The sequence below is a fragment of the Semicossyphus pulcher genome, unplaced genomic scaffold (assembly GCF_022749685.1).
Source record: "Semicossyphus pulcher isolate SPU_LCO1_2020_fin unplaced genomic scaffold, fSemPul1.0.p SCAF_13, whole genome shotgun sequence".
Classification (NCBI taxonomy): domain Eukaryota; kingdom Metazoa; phylum Chordata; class Actinopteri; order Labriformes; family Labridae; genus Semicossyphus; species Semicossyphus pulcher.
The window spans coordinates 8,116,643-8,137,956 of NW_027211637.1; the positions used below are offsets into that span (position 1 = coordinate 8,116,643).

General features: G+C 40.5%; 1 protein-coding gene across 1 annotated transcript in view; it reads right to left on the reverse strand.

Moving 5' to 3' along the window:
* Positions 1-21,314, reverse strand: part of arfgef2 (ADP-ribosylation factor guanine nucleotide-exchange factor 2 (brefeldin A-inhibited)) — a 31,917-nt gene that overhangs the window by 3,583 nt on the left and 7,020 nt on the right. The window contains exons 9-38 of the mRNA XM_069659683.1: positions 20,700-20,833; positions 19,821-20,055; positions 19,608-19,707; positions 17,627-17,766; positions 17,312-17,420; positions 17,042-17,228; positions 16,800-16,911; positions 16,497-16,702; positions 16,230-16,314; positions 13,460-13,631; positions 13,104-13,255; positions 12,860-12,988; positions 12,505-12,663; positions 10,347-10,494; positions 10,017-10,113; positions 9,878-9,918; positions 9,612-9,781; positions 8,822-8,973; positions 8,424-8,596; positions 8,058-8,218; positions 7,794-7,924; positions 6,458-6,587; positions 6,170-6,305; positions 5,921-6,059; positions 5,198-5,255; positions 4,888-4,996; positions 3,504-3,643; positions 3,085-3,262; positions 2,164-2,302; positions 397-514 (exon numbers count right to left, since the gene is read on the reverse strand). Of these exons, the coding sequence (XP_069515784.1) occupies positions 397-514; positions 2,164-2,302; positions 3,085-3,262; positions 3,504-3,643; positions 4,888-4,996; positions 5,198-5,255; positions 5,921-6,059; positions 6,170-6,305; positions 6,458-6,587; positions 7,794-7,924; positions 8,058-8,218; positions 8,424-8,596; positions 8,822-8,973; positions 9,612-9,781; positions 9,878-9,918; positions 10,017-10,113; positions 10,347-10,494; positions 12,505-12,663; positions 12,860-12,988; positions 13,104-13,255; positions 13,460-13,631; positions 16,230-16,314; positions 16,497-16,702; positions 16,800-16,911; positions 17,042-17,228; positions 17,312-17,420; positions 17,627-17,766; positions 19,608-19,707; positions 19,821-20,055; positions 20,700-20,833 (4,140 nt within the window). The remainder of the gene's footprint in view (positions 1-396; positions 515-2,163; positions 2,303-3,084; positions 3,263-3,503; positions 3,644-4,887; positions 4,997-5,197; positions 5,256-5,920; positions 6,060-6,169; positions 6,306-6,457; positions 6,588-7,793; positions 7,925-8,057; positions 8,219-8,423; positions 8,597-8,821; positions 8,974-9,611; positions 9,782-9,877; positions 9,919-10,016; positions 10,114-10,346; positions 10,495-12,504; positions 12,664-12,859; positions 12,989-13,103; positions 13,256-13,459; positions 13,632-16,229; positions 16,315-16,496; positions 16,703-16,799; positions 16,912-17,041; positions 17,229-17,311; positions 17,421-17,626; positions 17,767-19,607; positions 19,708-19,820; positions 20,056-20,699; positions 20,834-21,314) is intronic.

Sequence of the window (21,314 nt, forward strand, 5' to 3'; positions counted from 1 at the left end):
TCTAACCAGAAAACTGTTATAGTTTTGCCCTGGAAAGAGAGCCTGAGTCATGGGCATGAATCATCAGTGAGTCATGCACGAACACAGAGAGTGTGATTCATCAGTGACAGCTCACCAGTGTTTATAATCACACAAATATGAAATAAATAAAAGGAAAATACCAAAAAAAAAAATCGAGATATAAAACTAAGGCACATTTGATCAACTTTCTATGATATTTTTGCCAAGGCCTCTCTTTGACTTCTGATCCTCTTTCAGGTTTTATTTCATTAAACACAGCAATGATCTGAGGACAATAATGACTGCAAATATGAGTCTGAGTTCCAATTGAACTTTTGTCCTTTACATGAAGTTGAAAGTGTGTGTGTGTGTGTGTGTGTGTGTGTGTTTTCCTGCCTTGTCATCAGGCAGCCGTAGCGTCCTGGTGAGCAGCAGCATCAGCAGGCTGTTCCATGCCTCTCTGTGGCTCTCTGAAGTCAGACTGATGAAGTAGGCCAGAGCTTCACTGCAAACCCTGTGAGAGATGACCCAACACACACATCAGGATTATCACAAACACAAAACACACACATTTGATAATGTGTCTATTTATTGGGTACAAACTGGATGATTATGTTATATCATCTGCTCTTTTACGGTGTAAATTTATTATTGATGTTGATTGTTGTCACGTGGAAGCATGGGGTGATGACTGATTGTCTTGACTGATTGATTGATTTATTGTGTGTTGTATTTGGGTTAACCTTTTGTCACAAATAAGGTGAAAAAATAGAGATAAAAGAGAGATAAAACTATTGAATTTGAGAGTCTGAGTTTTGCTGTTTGGTTTCACAAGTTTGGGGTGTGTAATAGCTCAAAGAACAGATAAATAATTGAATATTTGTGTTGAAGAAATACGATAAAATCCTCAAGACTAAAAGACAAAGGCACATTTACATGACATTTTTAGGTTTTGAGTTTAAAACAGGAGTTGGCAGTAACTTTATTTGCTTTCGCGAATTTCAATAAAGAATTATCTTTAAATGTGGGTAAAATAGTGGAATATGGCACTGATGCTTAATGTTATATACTACATTTCCTTTGCAATTTTGCAACATGAGCATATGTTTATAAACAGTATATTTTTCTTTTTCTGTTTCTTTCTTATTTCAAAGTTTTTTCACTCTATCGCTTTTGGACTAATTGTTTTTGAATGACTTTCAAAATAAAAGGAGGCCTAAAGAAAAAGCTGTTTTTCCTTTTAGTGGAATCCAGTTAAAGCCCTTTGGGTAGATCCATCGATCTCTTTCAGTTGGGAAGCTACACATTGTTACATAACTTGACTAATAACTTGAATTATTATTGCTAAAGAAGCTCATATTGATGTGATACATGAGTCAACTAACATGCCAATATATTATTCAAAATAAACACACAGTGTACCCTTCATAAATACATAATGAGGAATGAGCATGTGTCAAAACAGCTCAGTCAAAACAGAACAAACACCAGTGACACAGCTGGTGCTAAGTTATCTAGGGTTTCACATTTAACCAGTCAATAACAGACTGGCAGTCTCTTGAGGTAGTGAAATGACAACTATGTTTTCTATGAAATGCATTTCTTTTATTTTAATTATATATTAGAAAAGCATTTATTTAAATTTGCTGTATGGTTGATTTGACCATTTTTCAGCCTGGCTCTTCCAGAGTCTCTTTTGTAACATTAGCAAAAAAAGAAATATATTTATAAATAATAAAACACAATATAAACAAATAAAGAGAGAGATATTATTTAATTAAATAATTAAAATCTATTCAAATGATAACTCATTAATTCTGTTAAGTCAGATAAAGTCTGACCTAATAGGAATAATATACTCAGTCCACTTTGTCACTTTTGCTTCTTACAATCAAGTGCTGTCTGTGAAGCCTGATCCAGTTTATTTCTCTGTTCCCTACGGCCCTATTTTTGTCATATACTATTAAAAAAAATGACATGTTCCATCATTGTAGTCTCACATACACAACTGCTGCTAGAAATACTCACAATGTTTGCAACACTGAGGCTATGAAAAGGCCAATAAATGAGGCTGTTTGCGTAACCAGCCTGATCTTATCAATGAAATGCTGGCTATCTTTGGTGTGTCAACTACTTGACGATCAGGTCCTGTGATGTACTCACAGCAGCAGGCGTGTCTGGATGTCTGGCCACGAGTCCTGCAGCTGACGGTCAGAGTACATCTTGAACAGGATCCTCAGGCTGCAGGCCAGACTGCTGGTCTCCTGCTTTAATAAGTTGGGCTTGGATTTCCCTTTAAAGCCTGCGGGCAAAACAGAGACAGAATCATTGGTAAAAAAAACCCACAACAACAACAGACGGCTTCGCACGGCCTAAAGGTTTTAATTCTGGTCTATTTAACCCAATAAACTTTCCCTGACCCTGATGAAGTCTCATAGCTGATATGAGTTAATTATTTTTGCCAACAATACATTACATTATATAAACAAAATACGTATTTATCTGCGATTGCAGGGGTTGTTTTTGTTTGCTTTGAACGCCACTCACAAAGAATCACAATGTCCCTAGTTCGAGTCTGGCCAAGGATCCTTGATGCATGTTATTCTTTTCCCTCTACTCTTCTGATTTCCTGTCATCTCTGCAATGTCAACTCTCTGAACAACTGGCTGAATGTGCAAGATATAACTTACGAAGAAGAAGAAGGAGAAGAAGTCTTCTCATTTATTGTAAAAATAAAGACTGAGGGCACTTTCATGATACAAAAATGTCATACAATTACCTGTGACTAGGTTGAATGCCAAGCACAAAGTAAACAATTCAACTTTTCAAGGTAAGGGTCAATCCAGGCAAGAACAGGGCATCCTTCTGAACTTTCTTTATACAGGCTTATTTTATTTGCACAGGAGACGACTTTTCTAAAAGTATCGTGATGATTTTAGGGGGAACAATTAAATGTTAATTAAATGTTCTTATCTTTAACTGTTGGCCTTATTTATTTAAAAAGTTTCTGATAAACATTATATGTGAGACATACATACAGATCAAGTGCAAAAAAGAGGGATATAATTTTTCCTATCCATTTACCTGCCCTCCAAAGTGCTGTCCGCTGTTCATTGTTAGAGTTGAAGTCCTTGGCGAAGGTGTGCGACTCCAGCAGACAGTCCAGCAGCTTGAAGAGGTGTGCAGAAGTCATGTGTCTGTACATTCCCTGATCCGAGCCCACTTGCACGCCTTCAGTCTCTGATTCTTCCAGAGCATCTCTCTGACGGGGGCACAGTTTAAGACAACTTAGTTTAAGACAACTATGTCGGACAATTTAAGATCACACAGGGCTGTCATTTTAAAATTTCCAAATGTGATTGAGCCTGATCTGACAATTGATCAAAGCTTAATCACATCTCCATATAACTGAGATTAGAGATCAGCATTTCACAGAAGGTTAAAGCCAATACGTGGTGCAGGACAAAATCAATCTTTATACAGTAGTTGCTTTTGTAACCGACCTGTGCAGCAGCCATGTTCTCAGCATCCTCCTTCTTGCTAGTTGCCGGGTAGAAGACAATGTTGTCTATGGTCTGGATTAGTTCAAGCTGTACCACACATTTGATCAGCAGCCCTGCAAACAGCTTCTGATCCGTAACTCCTGCAGAGTAGAGTTATGGCAATTTAAGGATAAAACTGACTTTGATGAGGGACATGAGGGAACAGTAACAGACCAATTTCATAGTGAATCGTAGCAACAAATAAGTGATATAACATTTGAAATCTTTTTCTGGGTTCTACAGTTTCTTTCACCATTTTCAGGTTCAGTTTGAGTTAGCAACAGGACACTAAATTATTTGCTGAAGAGAGCAATTTCCTTTCAATAACAGAGTAAAGAAGACGGTCAATTTGGATGTACATGGTTATCTTAGAAAATCTTTATAAAGTAGACACTGAATAAAGTGGAAAGTTTATTTTTGTCAAGTAGAAACCCCAATTGAACGACCACTGTCCAATCCTATATTAGCAACCGTAACTAGGCTTGTCAAGCTTTCAGAACAAGGAAAAATGTCGTAACAGTGTGCTGTGGAATCTGCAAGTCCCACAGCAGATACCCTCAAACTTTAGAGGGGGGGTGTCACATTTTTTGGTTTTCCAAAGCCAAAAGCTCGAGAGGAGAGACGTCGGACATGGATTAAAAATTGTGGAAGACAGTCAACTGGTCTCCACTTGTGATCCTGTCAGGCCTTCACTACCACCACCTATGATATCAGCACAGCCTTTATTTTACCACCCCTTGGTTTGTGCCATTGTTATGGCAAACTTTGTTGTGGCAAAAAGATTTTGTTGTGCTTTCCTGTTGTGCCTTTAGGAGATCCAGTGTATGGATCAAGCCCCACAATGTGCGAGCAATATCCTGACGTGATTTAAACAAAATGAAAAAGTGGGATAATTTAGTTTTGCTAGCAATGGGTTAAAACATATTAGATTCTTATTAGATTTTTATGCCCTCTTCATTCTCAACATTCCACTGACAAATTCTATTCTGGATGTAGCTTTCAAATGCATATTGTAGTCCTTTCTGTCTACTTCTCTCTGATATTTCGGAACTATTTTTTTTTATATTATTTTCCTTGGAACATGTCTCACTGTTATAGTTTACATGCCAGTGCGAAAGCTTGACAGGCGTAGCAACAGTAACCAAGGGCGGCGGGACTTAGCAAAGGGTCAATTGAGCATTACTTAAGTCCACTAAAAATGTTTAATAGAGCATCAATGTAGTATGAGTTATGAGCCTTGATGTAAAACCTCAGCAGTAAATGGAAAAAAACAGTGTTGTACATTTGATAAAGACACGTGAGAGGACTCTTTCCAAACATGGGAAACACATCAGAGAGCACTCACTAGTACTGGACTTTCCCTTCCAGGTGTCGTCGCTGGACATCTGGCTGTGTCCTCTCTCAGACAGAGCTCTGTCGTAGCTGCTCTGAGACTGGCTGTCAAAGTCAGCATCCTGGAGATGCACAGACACAACATAAGTTAGTTTCAAACTTCTTTTATGGTAGAAAGGCTTGTACGAAATTTAACAGTCCTTTCATTGGCTAAGAGTGGCTCATCATTTTTCAGACTAAGTGTGAAGCATCTGCTGAGCTCCTGTTACATTACATACTGTAATTAATGTTAAGTCGGTGAGTGCATTTGTTAATTTTCTTACATAATGCTTGCCATCTGCTGTTTCCTCCTCCTGTCCAGCTGGTCGCCAAGTCAACAAACTGAAGGGAAAGCAAAGAGAATGGTAGATTGTAATCAGGTGTTGTAATAAACTTTAGTGTAATAACCTCGAAGATTTTCATTTAAATAAATGTCTGTTAAGTCACTATCTATCACCAAATGAGGTAACACAATGGTGATTGAGCCTGGGTGTCTGGTGCAACTTTCACGGAAAAAATCACGCGTTTTCCATCCCCTCGCAGTGGTTGGTCTGCCAGAGAGGGTAGGCGGAGTTAAGCGCCCGCTTCTGATGACTACAGATACAACTTCAAAAATAAGTGAAAATCCAAAGAAAAAGAAACAAAATTCCATTTGAAGGCAAACAGTCTAAAAAGGAAAGCTAGGAAATCAAGAGTTACAACCGGAGCCAACCGTGGACGTCACACATGCGACACTGTCTGGATATCTGGCAAGTGTGCTCTCACAATTGCCGTTAAAACTCCATAGGTGCCGCCAAAGAAAACAAAGATCTCTGAGATTACCACTTCAATAACCTTAATCTCAAAGTTCCCCATTTACTACCTACTGAGAGTGTGTTTTGTCTTTAAAACTGTCAAAATCAATCGAATAACTGTTCACAGGCAGTTTCATAAACATTTTTAAGCTGATTGTATCAAAACTAAATTGACTGAGTCTCTAGTTGAATGCTTGCTTGTTCAGGACATACGCATGAGGGCTGGTGTTTTGGAAGATCTCCAGCATACAGGAGCAGGTGATCTTCCACACCTCAGGGCTGAACTTCTCCCCGTTCAGAATCACCAGGTTCTCCAGACAGTTTGTCCCCGACCGAGCCAGCTGCTCGTTGTCTGTAGAGGAAAGGTAACAACTGTGAAACACATCTGCAGGTGTTAACACCCTGTCGTCTGAACATTATTTTCTCTTTGTGTTACCTGTCTACATGAGTTTGAACACCCACCTTGCCTAACGCACCACTGGAGCTGTGTGAAAATGTCAGCCAGCAGGATTTCACTGAGGGGCTCATAAAACTGGGTGAACACATCACAGATGGCGTACAGAGCGTGGTTACATGTTGTCGTCATCCACTCGGTTTTCTGGAATCAAACAAGAAACAAGTAGAGCAGATTTAGGATGTTTAATTATATGTGAACATAACTGCTGACAGGATATCCTTCAAATATCTAAGTGGCTTGTCAAACATTAAACAACCATGGGACTCAATGTCCTTCCACTCGTGACCTCTGACCTCTGTCTGCTGCTCAGGGAGCTTCATGTTGTCAAAGATGCGGAAGACGATTCTGAAGAGGTCGTGCCACCAATGTTTCTCGAATGTGTGACCGTAACTCTTCATGATCTCAAACATGACTGTGAGGCCTCTGTGAGGAGCAAAGGAAAAAAACAGTTCAAGCATCAGACAACAAAGAGGAGACGAGGAATGAGAGCTTTCACCCTGCATATTTCCACTGCATTGCATCTTTTTAGGTGATTTCTTGCAATATTTATAAACCTTATTTTATGAATCTTCATGCTTGGTTATACATTATTAGGGTTCAGCATTTAGAAGCAGGTTATGTACATAAAAGTCTAACTGTAACCAAGCTATTCAGAAGTGTTAGAGAGTATTAGAGATCAATACATGTACGATGCTACATTGAAATGCTTTCATTGTGTGGGGTCCAGAGTTTGGTACAGATTGAGTTTTATGGCCCTTAACACACCTAGTATGAACAAGTGGTTTTCGTGACCGGATCACAAGTGGACAGCCTTAACTACAGGTGTGAACACTCCCAGGACGGATTGAAGATGCATTCAGATCCGATCACTCAGGCCACATACGGAAGTGGTCTGGGACGCATTTATCCACATATGTCTGGCAGTGTGTATGCACATGCGTCCTGGGCCACATTAAGCTCCTCCCACTCTCTCCGTATCCACGGCAACGATCACGTGAATACAGGAGATCACTCGCCTCTCATTCCTGTCTGATTTAATATTTCTCCGCTGCGTCTCTTAAAAATCGTATTTTTCTTTATCTCTCTAAACGTAGATTTACACAGTGTGTACGGAAATAGACAGATTGTGTCTGTGTTTATTCAGTAAAGAGACGACATTTAAGTATTTAATAAGGGACGATCCTGAACCAACAAGGGGGAGAGACGCCGCGGGTCGGAGAAATAATCTACGAGCATTTTATCACAGTTTAAAAATCAAGTGATCCACTTGCAGTTTAATAATGCAGAGCAGATATGACACAGATCTGTGTGTTTCTCATGCTCTGTACCTGACTCAATAACGTTGCGATCTGTCCTGTATTTCCGCACAGTTACTATAGTAGTATAAAGTATAAACCACGTCTACACATGCTGTCATATGTACACATGCCGGGTAGTTCATATGTTAATATAAAACGCACTAACATGAATAAACAGTTGATCAAAATGATATTTTTGCATCTTTGCATCAAATAAGGAAAGGATAAGTGTGGACGACACTGTAGTGGAAAGTTGCATAAAATGTGTAAAAACAAACAAACAAGTGAAATGACATTTTGAACTGATCTCCACAACGAGTTGATTTTCTACCTGGTTCGGACATCCAGCTTGCAACGGTTGATGATACAAGAGAGCTCAAACAGAATGGGAAACCAACCACGAACCCACACACGGTCACCAGGGGCAACATTCATGTCATCACTGGTGTATTCCCTCAGGGTCTGCACAGCAACACATAGACAGAAATTACACAAGTATATAAATATATAATATATAACAGTTTTAAGGGATGTGAAAATGAAAAAGATAAATAAATAATACAGATAAATGTCGTTCATCTCAAGTTGTTCCCACCTGTGGCCTCTCTGAGACGTATTTAGCGCAGTGTCGGATGAGTCTGATGGCCTCCATGCTGGTGTCAGGAAAAGCTGCGTTGCAAACAAACTCTGACAGACACTTGACTGCATCCTGGAACGAATCAATAGCAGCTGCAAAGTGCTCCTGAAAGGTGTTCACTGAGGGAAGATTGATGAAGAGAAGAAAAGGAAGACATTATTTGATTTGTTGTTTGGTTAGTTTAAGAGATCTTTATTGTCACACTCTATTAAGTTCCAAAGCAGGATCTCTCTCTTTGTCAGTTTAGAAGGTTGATATAACTAAACGTTTGCACTTGAGCCAATATGGGCGCCCTGAGAAGAGAAGAGCTGCAGCCATACTCACAGACAATGTGTCCAGTGGTCTGGAAGGCCAGTTCCACTATAGTCTCATCGTGGTCTGAGGCCGCCTGGTGAAACACTGAGAAGATGTTCTTCCAACCTGAACGGATGTTGGCTGCCTGCGAGTTTACCATCTGAGCCACACACCTGATCACCATGTCTCTGATAGTGGGGGACCTGAGGGGGTGGGGTAGGGTATTAACATGGTATAATGCTTTGTTCCTTTAAGAATTATTATAACATACTAAACATTCCCCTTTAATGTAAACTGTATCTCATATTTTACTGACAAAACACAATTTAGAATAAACATCTTAAGGACACTACTGAGACAGCAACACATAAACAGACTGACACAGGCTCCCTAAAGCGAAATCAAGATAATATTACACAAGTTTTTACCTGTTCTTCTTCATTATGTGCTCAAAAGGCCTGAGGAAATCTTTCTGGAAGCGGAAGTTGGCCAGCTCTCCTTTCTCTAAGAACTTCATGGACAGCTGCCTCAGTGAGTCCACAGCAAAGATGGCTACATCCTCATTAGGGTTACAGCCCACCTAGAGGAAGATGCAACAATAATTAAGGGAGCTCAAACATAACACAGACATTTCATCAACTTATATGTTAACAGAGAGCTGCATATTAACACATAGCAGATACGGAGCACCATTGGCAACCATTTGTTTCTGGCCATTTTGCAAATGTAAGTCATAAAATTAAATCTTTTTTTTTTGCTCTCCTAAAATATCTGGCTCTTTAGCTGCTAAATGCAAAATATGTCTGTCTGCTGTTTGATGCCGAGCAGGGTACTTTTTAAGGGGTTTATCAGAATGTCTAGAGCTAAAAACAGCTGCCTGTTGCAGCTGGAAAGACCTCTAATAAGAGATATGTGAAGGAAGGGTGGTGAAAGAAAAAAAAAGGGTGAAAGACGTAAAAATGCTATGCAGGGCAGAGTAGGACTGCAGAGTGTGGGTTTTCTTTACAATACACAGTAATTTCTTCAGTTGTTGATATGAAAACATTTATAAGACCAGCTTAAGGTTTGATGGAGGGAATGATATTCAAGTTATTTTTGTCAGTATCTCAGTGGTTCTAAAGGTGAAGACTCTGACTGCAGTAATTCACTTTGCTGTCAATTTTCAAATCTCTGGGAAAAAAGCAAAATCACACTTTGTAAACTCTTTGGTCCACCAACCTTGTTGAAGTGGTCTCCTATGACCTGCCAAATTCGAGACCACTGCAGCCTGATACGGTTCATGTTATAATAAGAGATTTCCACAATCTTTTGCAAGCTGAACATCCTCGGCTGGTGCGCTGAGGCCAGTTCATCCATGGACACCGCACACAGCCACCGCACAAAGTCCACTGGAAATAAAAACACACGCAATGAATTAGCGCTCTCTCTTTCTAACACACACAAACAGAAGTACTGTATGCAAGAGTGAAGAGTGGCACACTTACCAATTGCATTTCCATCTAGTCTGGTGGATCCAGTGAAGATCCTGTAGAATGTAAAAGTAGGTTAAGTATTTGTAGGCAACAGGATCTGACATATGTAGATCATTCATTTATTACATTATATTGTCATTAATGTGAGTACCTGTCCACAGCTACCACCACACTCTGAGAGCTGGTCTCTCCCACTGACTCCTGGATGTGAGCCATCTGTCTCTTGTCCTGACTTCCCACCAGGTTACCTGCAACACCAAAAACATTTAACACAAACTCAGGCATCAGACACATGCAACAAATATTTACTTTTCTAGTGACAACCATATTTTTCAAACAATAGCAGTTTGAGAGTTAATATCAGATATTCGGTAAGATGGGAAGATGGGAATACTCCAGATAGAGAAAGACTTGAACCAGGAGATTATTAAAGTTATGGGTTAAATTTTAAATACAGTTTGTGTGCGTTTGTGTGTCTTACCAAGCCCCAGGGGCATGAACTCCTCTGTGCTGGAGGGTAGACCCTTAATGCCAGTGTCCCTGTCCCGGACCACCCCTGAGATGTAGCGTGTCTTCACCCCTGTGCCGATCAACTGGGCGAGCTCCAGCTGACTGATACACCTCAAGATCTACAACACAAACACACAAACCACAAATTACTTACTATCACTTTGACAGAATGCAACATTAACAAATTATTATTATGTATTGCAGTTCTGTAGAATTTTCTATCTGTAGACTTTAACGTATAGACAAATAATATAGGTGAATACGCTATCTAGTTTTTATTTCAGTTTCATATATATGTATACAGATATTCACTTTTTTTTCTCCTTCCACCATTTTACAGCTGTATCTATATGTCTTATAAATAAATAAGAAAATGAGTAAGAAAAGAAACAGAACATAACTTCTCTCTGGCTTACAGTATAATACTTAAAGTCTGACAAAAATATATAAAAGAAGAGAGTGTGTGTGTTTGAACGTGTGTAGTGGCAAAAGCATATATATATGCACAAGGAGGTGCGTTGAGATCCGACAGCAAAGACACGGGTATAGTTCAGAATGTGTAGATTGAAATCACTTCACTGCATTAGTATGGAAATGGCAGGGCCCCATCTTTTAGTGAGTATGTCTTCTTGTAGTCTCAGGTTGTATATTATTTGTTCCATCTGGTAAATGTCCCGTACCTTTTCAGTTCACATATTAAATGTTGGGGGGGGGGTCAGGTTTCATCCACTTAATAGTGATACATTTAACTGCTGCTGTTGTCAATATTTGTATACAATATTTTTTTAGCTCTTCCCTCAATACCTACAGGGGTTAGGCCCAGTGGTGCCGCACCTGGATCATTTGGACGACTTTGATGTATGATACTGTTTCAAGAGCTTCAAAAACATCTTTCCAAAATGTTTGTAGTTTGGTACATCTCCAAAATATATGCATATGGTTGCCAATTTGTGTACCACAATTACTCCAACATGGCTTTGAATGTGTTGGGCCCATTTTAGCCGCTATTTCTGGTGTTCGGAAAAAACGCATTATTACCTTCCACTTGAATTCCCTCTAGGTATTTGAATTGGTTACAAAATGTGCTTCATTTGTCCTCTGGTATGCCTGTATTCATTTCAATTTTCCATAAGACACACTTTTAATATATTTTTTTCCATCTAAAAAGTGGGCTGCGACCTGTATACCGGTGTGACCAATATACCAGTATAAAATGCAGAGAGAGGTGTGTTACAGTGTTATGGTATTTTACCCAGACGATGGGGCTATAATCTAGCAAAGGCTTTGTCACTGACATGCATAAACAGCCACCATCCTCAAAACAAGCAAGGCTACTGTAGGCTGAGCTCAACTGCCCCTTGGTAGCTAGCAGGATTGCAAACTCGACATGGTGAGAACAGATGGTAGGCGGTAATCTGTGTTGTGAATGTGTTTCAAATTAAAATATATTTAAATAGTGTTGAAATAACAATTTATTAATAAATAGCTACAGAAAACCTTTTTTCCCTCTAGGATACCTCCAAAAACAGACTGCGTCTTATACTCCAGATCATATTTACCATAGTTCTTCCATTATGAGACTAAAACACTGGAAAGCCACTTCTGTGGCTTAAACTTAAACAATCCATAAATGTATAAATCAAAAAAGTTCATAATTTTCCCAATTGTGTGAAACATCCTAGTCAGCCCTATGCAATCCCATTACTTTAAACTGCACAGTGTATTTATTAAGCATAGCGAAGTATGGCATTTATCTTCTCATCCACTTGTCATTGTAGAACTGCATTAGACAACATTAGACATATAGTCTATTCTATTAGACTATAATAACTTTAGCATGGTGAACTTAATAAATTGTGCAAGTTATCTTTATTCTATCACTCATTTAGAGAAAAAGTTATCCTACTATAAAGGGAGGCATCAGACCGCCTGTTCTTTTCATATCATTGGAACATCGCACTTGGCAGGTGTTGTGCTCAGAAACCATGGGGGTGCAGTGTCGACCGCTAAGTCTGTCGGATTAGCAGGTTTCAATAACACCCCAAGATTGCACTGGCGCTGCACTTTTTTCAATAAATTCACTCATATTTTTTCTCAAATGCTCATAAATCTAATTGGCAGATACTCACCTCATGCCAAGAGTTGCCCAGGTAGTTTCCGTCAGTGTGGGCCACAGTGATCAGCGTCTTGATGGTGTCAATATTCTTCTGCTTCATCTCTGTGATGCTGGAACTGGCTGTCAGCAAGGTAAATCTGGCCAAGGCTTGGACATAAGCATCACGCTCCAACTACAGACAGGAAGACAAGTTACTATACAGATATATTTAAACATAATGGACTAATTAAAAAATGACTGACTGAGGTGTTATGTGACTAGTTGAAATGAAACTAGAAATATAAGAGAGATAATGATGAACACTGTTTGCAGCTGCTTAAAGTTGTAGTGACATTAGGGCTCAGGTTTTGTGTAAAAGATCAACAGACCTGCATGCTGAAGATGCAGGCGATCCTGATGGCACATCGAATGCCCTCGAGACAAAGAGAAGCCACCTCTGGGTCGTCACAGTCCTGCAGTCCGACACTGAACGCTGCCAGCAAGGGGGTCCACGCCAGCTACAACACGGACACATTATTGATCGGTGTTAATTTCCAAAATGTCTACATCTGAGATTGAAGTTCAGTATGATCATGTAATGTTAATATTAATGAACAGAGTGGAAAGCAATACCTTGAACATTGGCCTGACATGCTCCAGGTGTGTTGCGCTGAAGAAGGGGGCCTGTGCGTGGCTGACGGCCTCCATCAGAGCTTTAGCAGTCTTGGCCATCTGCTCCATCTCCATGTTGTAGAGCAGACGACGCTGCTTCTCACTGGCTACATCTGCAAGAAGCAAATAAGAGTTTCTCATTTCTTTGTTTATGTTATTAGCCAACAGTGAATATTGCCAAGGAGCTGAGCCTGGAAAACACCACAGTGACACATCATAGTCTGTTGTCCATCTCTTTCTACCAGCCAATGTGTCTATTGTGTGTATTTGAGTGAGTAATCCTGACAGACTGTGCATGAAAGGAGATGATTACTCACTCTGTTTGGTGGACTTTGGGGTGATTGAGAACTCTTTGCTCTCCTTCATGGCGATCTTCTTGCCTGCGATCTCGTCGTATATGGAGGATAGATACTCTTCAGGCAGGTCCTTGCTGTCGTTTATACCGCGGTTCATCTTGATGTACTGCTCCTTTGTCATCTTGTTCTTCACCTACAGAAATGAAGCAATTTACAAAGGAAATTAGAGTCTTTAAGCAAACAGGAAAAATCAGAGTGTGAGAACTTTTTTGTGAAGCTTTTGAAACATTGCACAAGTTTGAATTAACAAAACACACAGAAGCTGTTTAATATCGTAGCTTCGACCATGGTTGGATATTTATAGGATAAAATTAGTTAGCTTGCCGGTTTAAGGTTACTGCATTATGTGGTCGTCAAAAACGTAACACTTCCTACAAGTGTTTTAGTGTACAAAATCCCCCAATTTCTGAACAAGGCCTTATATCATGAAACATTTGCAGGATCTTGTTATGGATAAATCAGTAACATCCATGGTTCCCTTCCAATTCTTCAAATACACTTGCTGCCATCTTGTGGCACATGTATGTTACTAAAAATTACTGCTCGGGTAAGACATTAACAAACAGACACCTGCAATAAAACACAATAACACTCAACAAAAGGTGAGTAATATGTAACAGCAAAGTGTTAAAAACTAGCATGATAATACTGTTGAATTTAACACATTAAAGTGATAAATGTAAATTATGCTTAGCAAAGGCAAGTTTATTTATATAGCACATTTCAGCAACAAGACAATTCAGAGTGCTTTACACAAGATAACAAAAGCATCATAGCAAAGGGCAAAGAAACACATTATGAAACAAGACATTAAAAAGCAAAGTGAAGATAACATATAAAGAGCTCAAAACAGAAGCTGGAATATAATAAGACAGTTTTAAAATACAAGAGTAAAAGTTACAGTGCAGTGCTAAGGCATTAAAATAGTTAAATAAATGTATTAAAAGGCGGCTGAAAACAGGTGAGTCTTCAGCCTCGATATAAAAGAACTGAGTGTTTTAGCGGACCTGCAATTTTCTGGGAGTGTGTTCCAGATATACGGAGCATAAAAACTGAACACTGCTTCTCTGTGTTTGTTGACTGGGGACAGAAAGCAGACCTGTCCCCGACGACCAGACTGTCTGGATGGTTCATACTGCATCATTAGTAAATGTATTTTTGCCCTTGACCATTCAGCTCTTTATAGACCAACAGTAGTACTATCTATTCTCTGACAGACAGGGAGGCAGTGTGAAGACCTCAGAACTAGAGTGATATGATCTACTCTAGCTGTTCTAAATCAGCTGCATAAGGCATATTTGACAACCAGTTGGTGGTCAATGTTAGTCACATAATTAACAAGGAGATGCCGTTATCTGCTGATAAATGCTGCTGTTAAAGGCACTAAACTGTTTTATTCCTTGGTGTTTTTTATACACAATGTTATACATATATTTTTGTCGTCACAGACGATGAAACTACAGCCATATACAGTATTTAATTTCACACCAGCATATTTGAGTCTCATTTGTTAATATAATCAAATTGTTGTATTTCTGACGATAATTTGAATTACACATCAACCATTTGCAACACTGCTCTCTAAATATCAGTATTGGCCATTAAAAATCCTATATCTGCTGACTACAATATTTTATACCTCTTGATGACTTTCAGCATTGATTAATACAAAAAAAAGGTTTATTTGACTAAGGCCAACGCTTTGATGCAAACCAAACACAGCCCTGGGGAGATGGCGGTCTTAAAATACAAATTGCATCAGACAATTTTATCCGTGCAACCAAACCATCCATCCATCCATCCATTATCTATACTGCTTAACCTGTAAAGGGTTGTGGGCGACAGGTGGGGTACAACATGGACAGGTCGCCAGTCAATCACAGGGCTGACACTAATAGCCCTTTCCCACCGAAAAATTAGCGCCGTGTTGACGCGGGTTTTTCAGACCCGGGAAGAGCCGCTTATAGATGCTGATTGTCTCTTTTCCCATTGCCAGTGGAGTATACTCCTTTCAGTCTCTTTTCTGGTGCGTCACCATCTGACGTCACAAAAGCGCCCGAAACCGGGTTAGTAAACAGTGATGTAACAAAGATGTTACGGTGGTTAGGTCTTTATTACTCTATTACTCATTCGGTCTGTATATCAAACTCAGTGCAGACAAATTTGGAATGACGTTCGAGCGCTGCTCGGACGGAGACGGATGGAATTTGTAGCTGAGATGACAAGGAGTCGAAGTTACCGACTGAGCCGAGGTGATAATTACCCGTTCTACTACAGAGTAATTTGACCCGGCTCTGAATGCCGATTGTAAACTTTACCACTAAGCAAAAAAGCCAGGTGTATTATGACCACTGAGAAAGCGGCTTTAGAAAACAGACAACCTTTCACACTCACACTGGACTGTGGGAGGAAGTCGGAGTACCCGGAGTGAACCAACGCATGCGCAGGGAGAACATGCAAACGCCCCACTTTGTCCAAATCGGGCTTCGAACTAGTAACCTTCTAGCTGTGAGGCAACAGCCCTAACCACTGCACCACCGTGCAGCTCAGTGCAAAACCAGGTTTAGTAAATAACAACAAACACAATGTGACTCTTAAGTGCCGAAAGGACAACAAATCCTTCAGAAATATTCCACAGAGATGCCTAAGACACTGTTGTATCTTCAATGATACGCGGCAAACAAATGGTGATCATTATGCGACAGGACATACAGTAATCATGAGTTCTCACCTGAGGACTGTGCAGGTCTGTGGTGAGCATAATGATGGAGTACGCCAGCACGTAGGCGGTGTCTGCACTGGCAAACAGAGTCTGTCTGCAGAGGAGGACATACATCATAGCAACAGTTAGAAGCTGCCCCGGTTTAAAGTCTTATTTGTTTTTAAACAAACATAAACTTGTGACGATGATTCAAAGACCCCACTCTGGTACAATTTCAGTAGCAATAAATCTCTCTAAGCCCTTATATATTAAAGAGAAATCTAAGGTGGGTCTTACCCCTGGTTGCACTCAAGATATCGAGCAGCAAACTTTTCCATCAGCCTGTCAATCTTCTGCGCCTCACCAGGAAGCCTGAAACCTTCCAGGAACGCTCTGAGTGCCGAGACAAAGTCCCGCCCACAGAAGTCCAACTGGTCCACGTAACAGTACATCACTTCTTTGTTGAACTTGATGTTCTCGCCCAGATACTCTCCCACCTGGGTCTGTGGATGCAGAGAGAAAGTGGTTGGGGAGATTAGTAACTTAAATTAACTTGTTTGTAGCTTCAGAATAAAGTGTTGCATATGTGATGCCCCTCACAGTGTCCAGTCTGTCCTCCTGGTGTAGGAACTGGGAGATGTCCTCGGCTGTGGTACCCAGCATGCCCTGGTCCTGCAGGTACTGGATCCCTCGCTTTGGCTTCTTGTTAAAGCTAGAGACGATCAGAGGAAAACATCAATGCTTTAATCTCGACACTCTTAGCCAGTTCCACAGATAAAGGCTGCCAAAGCACCTAAGTAATGATTATATAAGTCCAAACCAGTTTAAGAAAAGAGACTCACAGTTCAATTCCATGCTCGATGATGTCCTTCTGCTGTTTGATAACCTCGTACTGCTCTGGATGGTCGGCCTGGGAAACAGGGACACTGGAGGAGACGGTGGAGTCGAGCGAGCTGATGCTGTCTCGACGGCCCGTCTGCTCTGGAAGCTTCAGCTCTCCTCCCTCATTGTCTGATGGATGCTCTTGGCCTAAACACCCATTACAATTATATGTTTAGGCTTTCCCATCTACTGTGCATTGCTCACATATTAGTTGTACACTACACACTTACCCAGGTTAGCTTGAAGGTTTGGATTGACATACATGTCTTTGCTCCACTCCACCATACATTTCAGAATGGACACCAGACACTCCAGACCCTTCTTACGTAGGCTCAGCTCCTGTGGAACACAAGGTCATTAACAGGGTCACCAACACATAAGAGGTAATACGGACAACTATTTTAGGCTAAAAAGTTAAATAAAAATATGACATATTGAAGAGTCATTGTCTGAGCAGAAAGAAAGCCTATTTAAACAAAAGTCGTGCTCCTATGGTGTTGAATCATCCAACATGTGACATAGTTAAACCTTATCCTTGAGCGTACCTGCAGAGGAGTCATCCCAAGCTCCTGCCCACTCCTGCCCTGAGCAATCTTAGACAGGTCGCTGACAAGGCGCTCAAAGATGTTGGCGGCATTCAAATCACAGTCGTAGTTCACATAGATGTCAACCACGCACTGAGCATCTGTGGGAGGTTGTATAAAGTTAGATTTAAATTTAGTTAGAGTTAAAGTATTTACAATAATAACTTGAATTGCAGATTTTCTCAAACCCTCAGGATTTTATAGGCTGCAACAGACACTCACCGGCCACTTTATGTGGTACACGTGTTCAACTGCTCGTTGATGCAAATATCTAATCAGCCAATCACATGGCAGCAACTCAATGCATTTAGGCATGTGGATTGGTGAAGACGACCTGAAGAAGTGATTTAAGTGACTTTGATGGCATGGTTGTCGGTGCCGGACAGGCTGGTCTGAGTATTTCAGAAACTGCAGATCTACTGGGACTTTCATGCACAACCATCTCTAGGGTTTAAAGAGAAAATATCCAGTGAGCGGCAGTTCTCTGGGCGGAGATGCCTTGTTGATGGCAGAGGTCAGAGGAGAATGGCTAGACTGGTTCGAGCTTACAGAAAGGCAACAGTAACCCAATTAACCACTTGTTTCAACCGAGGTATGCAGAAGCAGATGGGCTACAGCAGCAGAATACCACGGCGAGTGCCACTCCTGTCAGCAAACAACAGGAAACTGACGCTACAATTTGCACACGCTCATCAAAACTGAACAATACAAGATTGGAAAAATGTTGCCTGGTCTGATGAGTCTCGATTTATGCTGCGACATTCAGATGGTAGGGTCAGAATTTAGCGTAAACAACATGAAAGCCCGGATCCGTCCTGCCTTGTATCATCGTATAAACGCCACAGCCCACCTGAGTACTGTCTCTTTACGACCACAGTGTATCTATCTTCTGATGGCTACTTCCAGCAGGAGAACGCGTCATGTCACAAAGCTCAAATCATCTCAAATTGGGTTCTTGAACATGAAAATGAGTTCACTGTACTCAAATAGCCTCCACAGTCACCAGATCTCAATCCAGTCGAGCACCTTTGGCATGTGGTGGAACGGGAGATTCGCATCATGGATGTTCAGCCGACAAATCTGCAGCAACTGCGTGATGTTATCAGGTAAATATGGACCAAAATCTCTGAGGAATGTTTCCAGCATTGTTGACTCTATGCCACGAAGAATGAAGGCAGTTCTTAAGGCTAAAGGGGGTCCAACCCGGTACTAGCAAGGTGTACCTAATAAAGTGGCCAGTGAGTGCAAGTGCTTTAGGTCTGACTTGTAAATAGAATTCCGACACCTCAAATGCTGAATCTAATGCTGTCTGATTGACAGAAAGGCTTGAGCGTCATAAGTGTGAAGACAGAGATTAAATGCACGGCTTAAAATCACATGAGTCTCATCACATTATCTGAGAAAGAAAATAGATTCTGTTAATAAATTATGTTTATGATAAAGTATAAAACAGACTGAATATGCCATTTTTGTAGAGATTAATCTCATGTCTGATCAGTGTATAAAAGGTGAGCAATGAAAAAACGTTACAACTAATCCTTATACAACCACAGTTATCACAAAGTCAGCTGTCTCCCTCCTCATCTTTACAATTATTCATCTTAGATAACTGCATTGATGATTTAACTTGGCCCACCATCTTGGTATTCTGAGCTTGATCACTGTTGACCATTAAAAGAGGCAGATCTGTCAAATGAATGATTAAATTAATGTCATATTTTTAGATTCACAAGAAGCGAGGAGCCGAGCATCCCTTGCACTCTAAGTGGTCATTCATTTAAGCTTCAACAGCAAATCATCTTCTAATTTACCAGACATAAAAGTCACCTACATGTGTCTCTGAATGGCAAAAAACATCACTTTAAGAGCATGATGTGTTTATTTATTACTTTGGTTACTTGTTGGTATTTGTTTTCGTTTGAGAAATTTGTATCAGTGGTACCTGCACAGATGCGCGTTAGTGTCTGGATAACCATCCACTTGTGCTCAAAGGAGCTGGTTGATGTCTCCAGGATGGTCAGAAAAATCTCCCGGAAAAACACCTGAGGCGGAGTGAGAAGAAAACATCAATGTGACTCTTAAATCATAAAGGCTGAAGCTACATGAATATTAAAATAAAAGTAAAAAATATAACAATAAATACTTTCCCCTATACCTCAATCTGCATCTTCAGGTGGACCTTGAAATGGGAGAGCAGGGTGAGGAAGATAGCCAGAGAGAGCTCAAAGACCTCAGGCACAGAGGAGACACCATTCTTGGACAACGCCACGCACAGATACTGTTTGATGGCATTGACAAACATCTCATGAGTGCGAAACACCGGCCCAGCGCCCTGCAGCACGGAGAGCAGCAGCTGCAGGGACACAATCTTGGACCGCAACTCATGTGACCTGCAGAGGAGAGAAATTATATGGACATCAGTAACACTGCAAGGGTATATAAAAAAGGGTATTTAAAACTGAAGTAGTTATGAAGAGAAATATGTACAGCAACATGCTCAAAAGAAATGAATTAGCCTAAATGAACAATCAATACATTTCCAGTGTACTCTAAATTGAGGGAAACACAAGATATTTTGGTACAATGCAATTTAATAGTAGTATTTATTAAATGAATAAATGAAAGGTTTCTTTGTGAGCTTCCACTGGGCTCAGTTTACTGTGGCCTGTTCACACTGCTTCATGATCTAATGTTACAGTAACAAGAGATGACAGAACCATACCGCGATGGAAAAGGGCAAACAACCTGTGGAGCCTGAAATGGAGCACTGTGCAGAAGCTTCTATGCAGAAGCCTAAGGCATCTTTACTTATTTTGGAGCCTGATGAAAATAATTTGCCAGGTAAAATACCAAAAGCAAATCAAGGAGCACGAGAGTTGATGATTTAGGTGGCAGGTTCTGTGTTACCATAGAGGAATCACCTTAAGAGAAACTTTATATAAATATGACCATGATATAGAGAGGAAATGTGACAAACTAAGACAAGGTCAGACTTGCAAGTTATTGTGCATTCAGAGGATTAAAAAACACTCACTTTGGGTCTGGAGGTCCGTCAGCGAGAGGCTTCATGGAGAGTTTACACAGAGAGCGGAACACCAGAAAGGCATCTTTCTGCAGGATGTGAGAGAAACGGGCGGCATTGTAGGGTCCCTGTAGGGCCTCAGCATCCTGATGGAAGAAATACAGTGTTACTTACACACAACACACCGACAGCAAATCATAAAAAGCAACAGCACTTTGTGTGGATCTCAGGTGTTTCTGTGTTGGACACTCCATATGAAGGTCAGCAACAATTCAATATCTTGAGGCAAGTTCCAGATATTCATCCCAATCCTTGGGAATCAGCTCTGCTCATTGACATACATGCGCATCACAGTCACAGGCACGGAAATACAGACAGATTGTGTCTGTATTCATTCAATGAGGAGACTGTATCTAAGTTTTAAATACGGGACGAGCAGACGAGAGGGACGGCGCGGGTCAGACAGATGATCCATAGTGTGATCTGAACATTTTATCCACATTTATGTGATCCAGCAGTGAGCAGTTTATAATCATGCAGCGCAGTGATGACACCGATCTGTGTGTGTTTCTCAGGCTCTGCCCCTGACTTAATAGGGTTGCGATCTGTCCCGTATTTCAGTGAAAA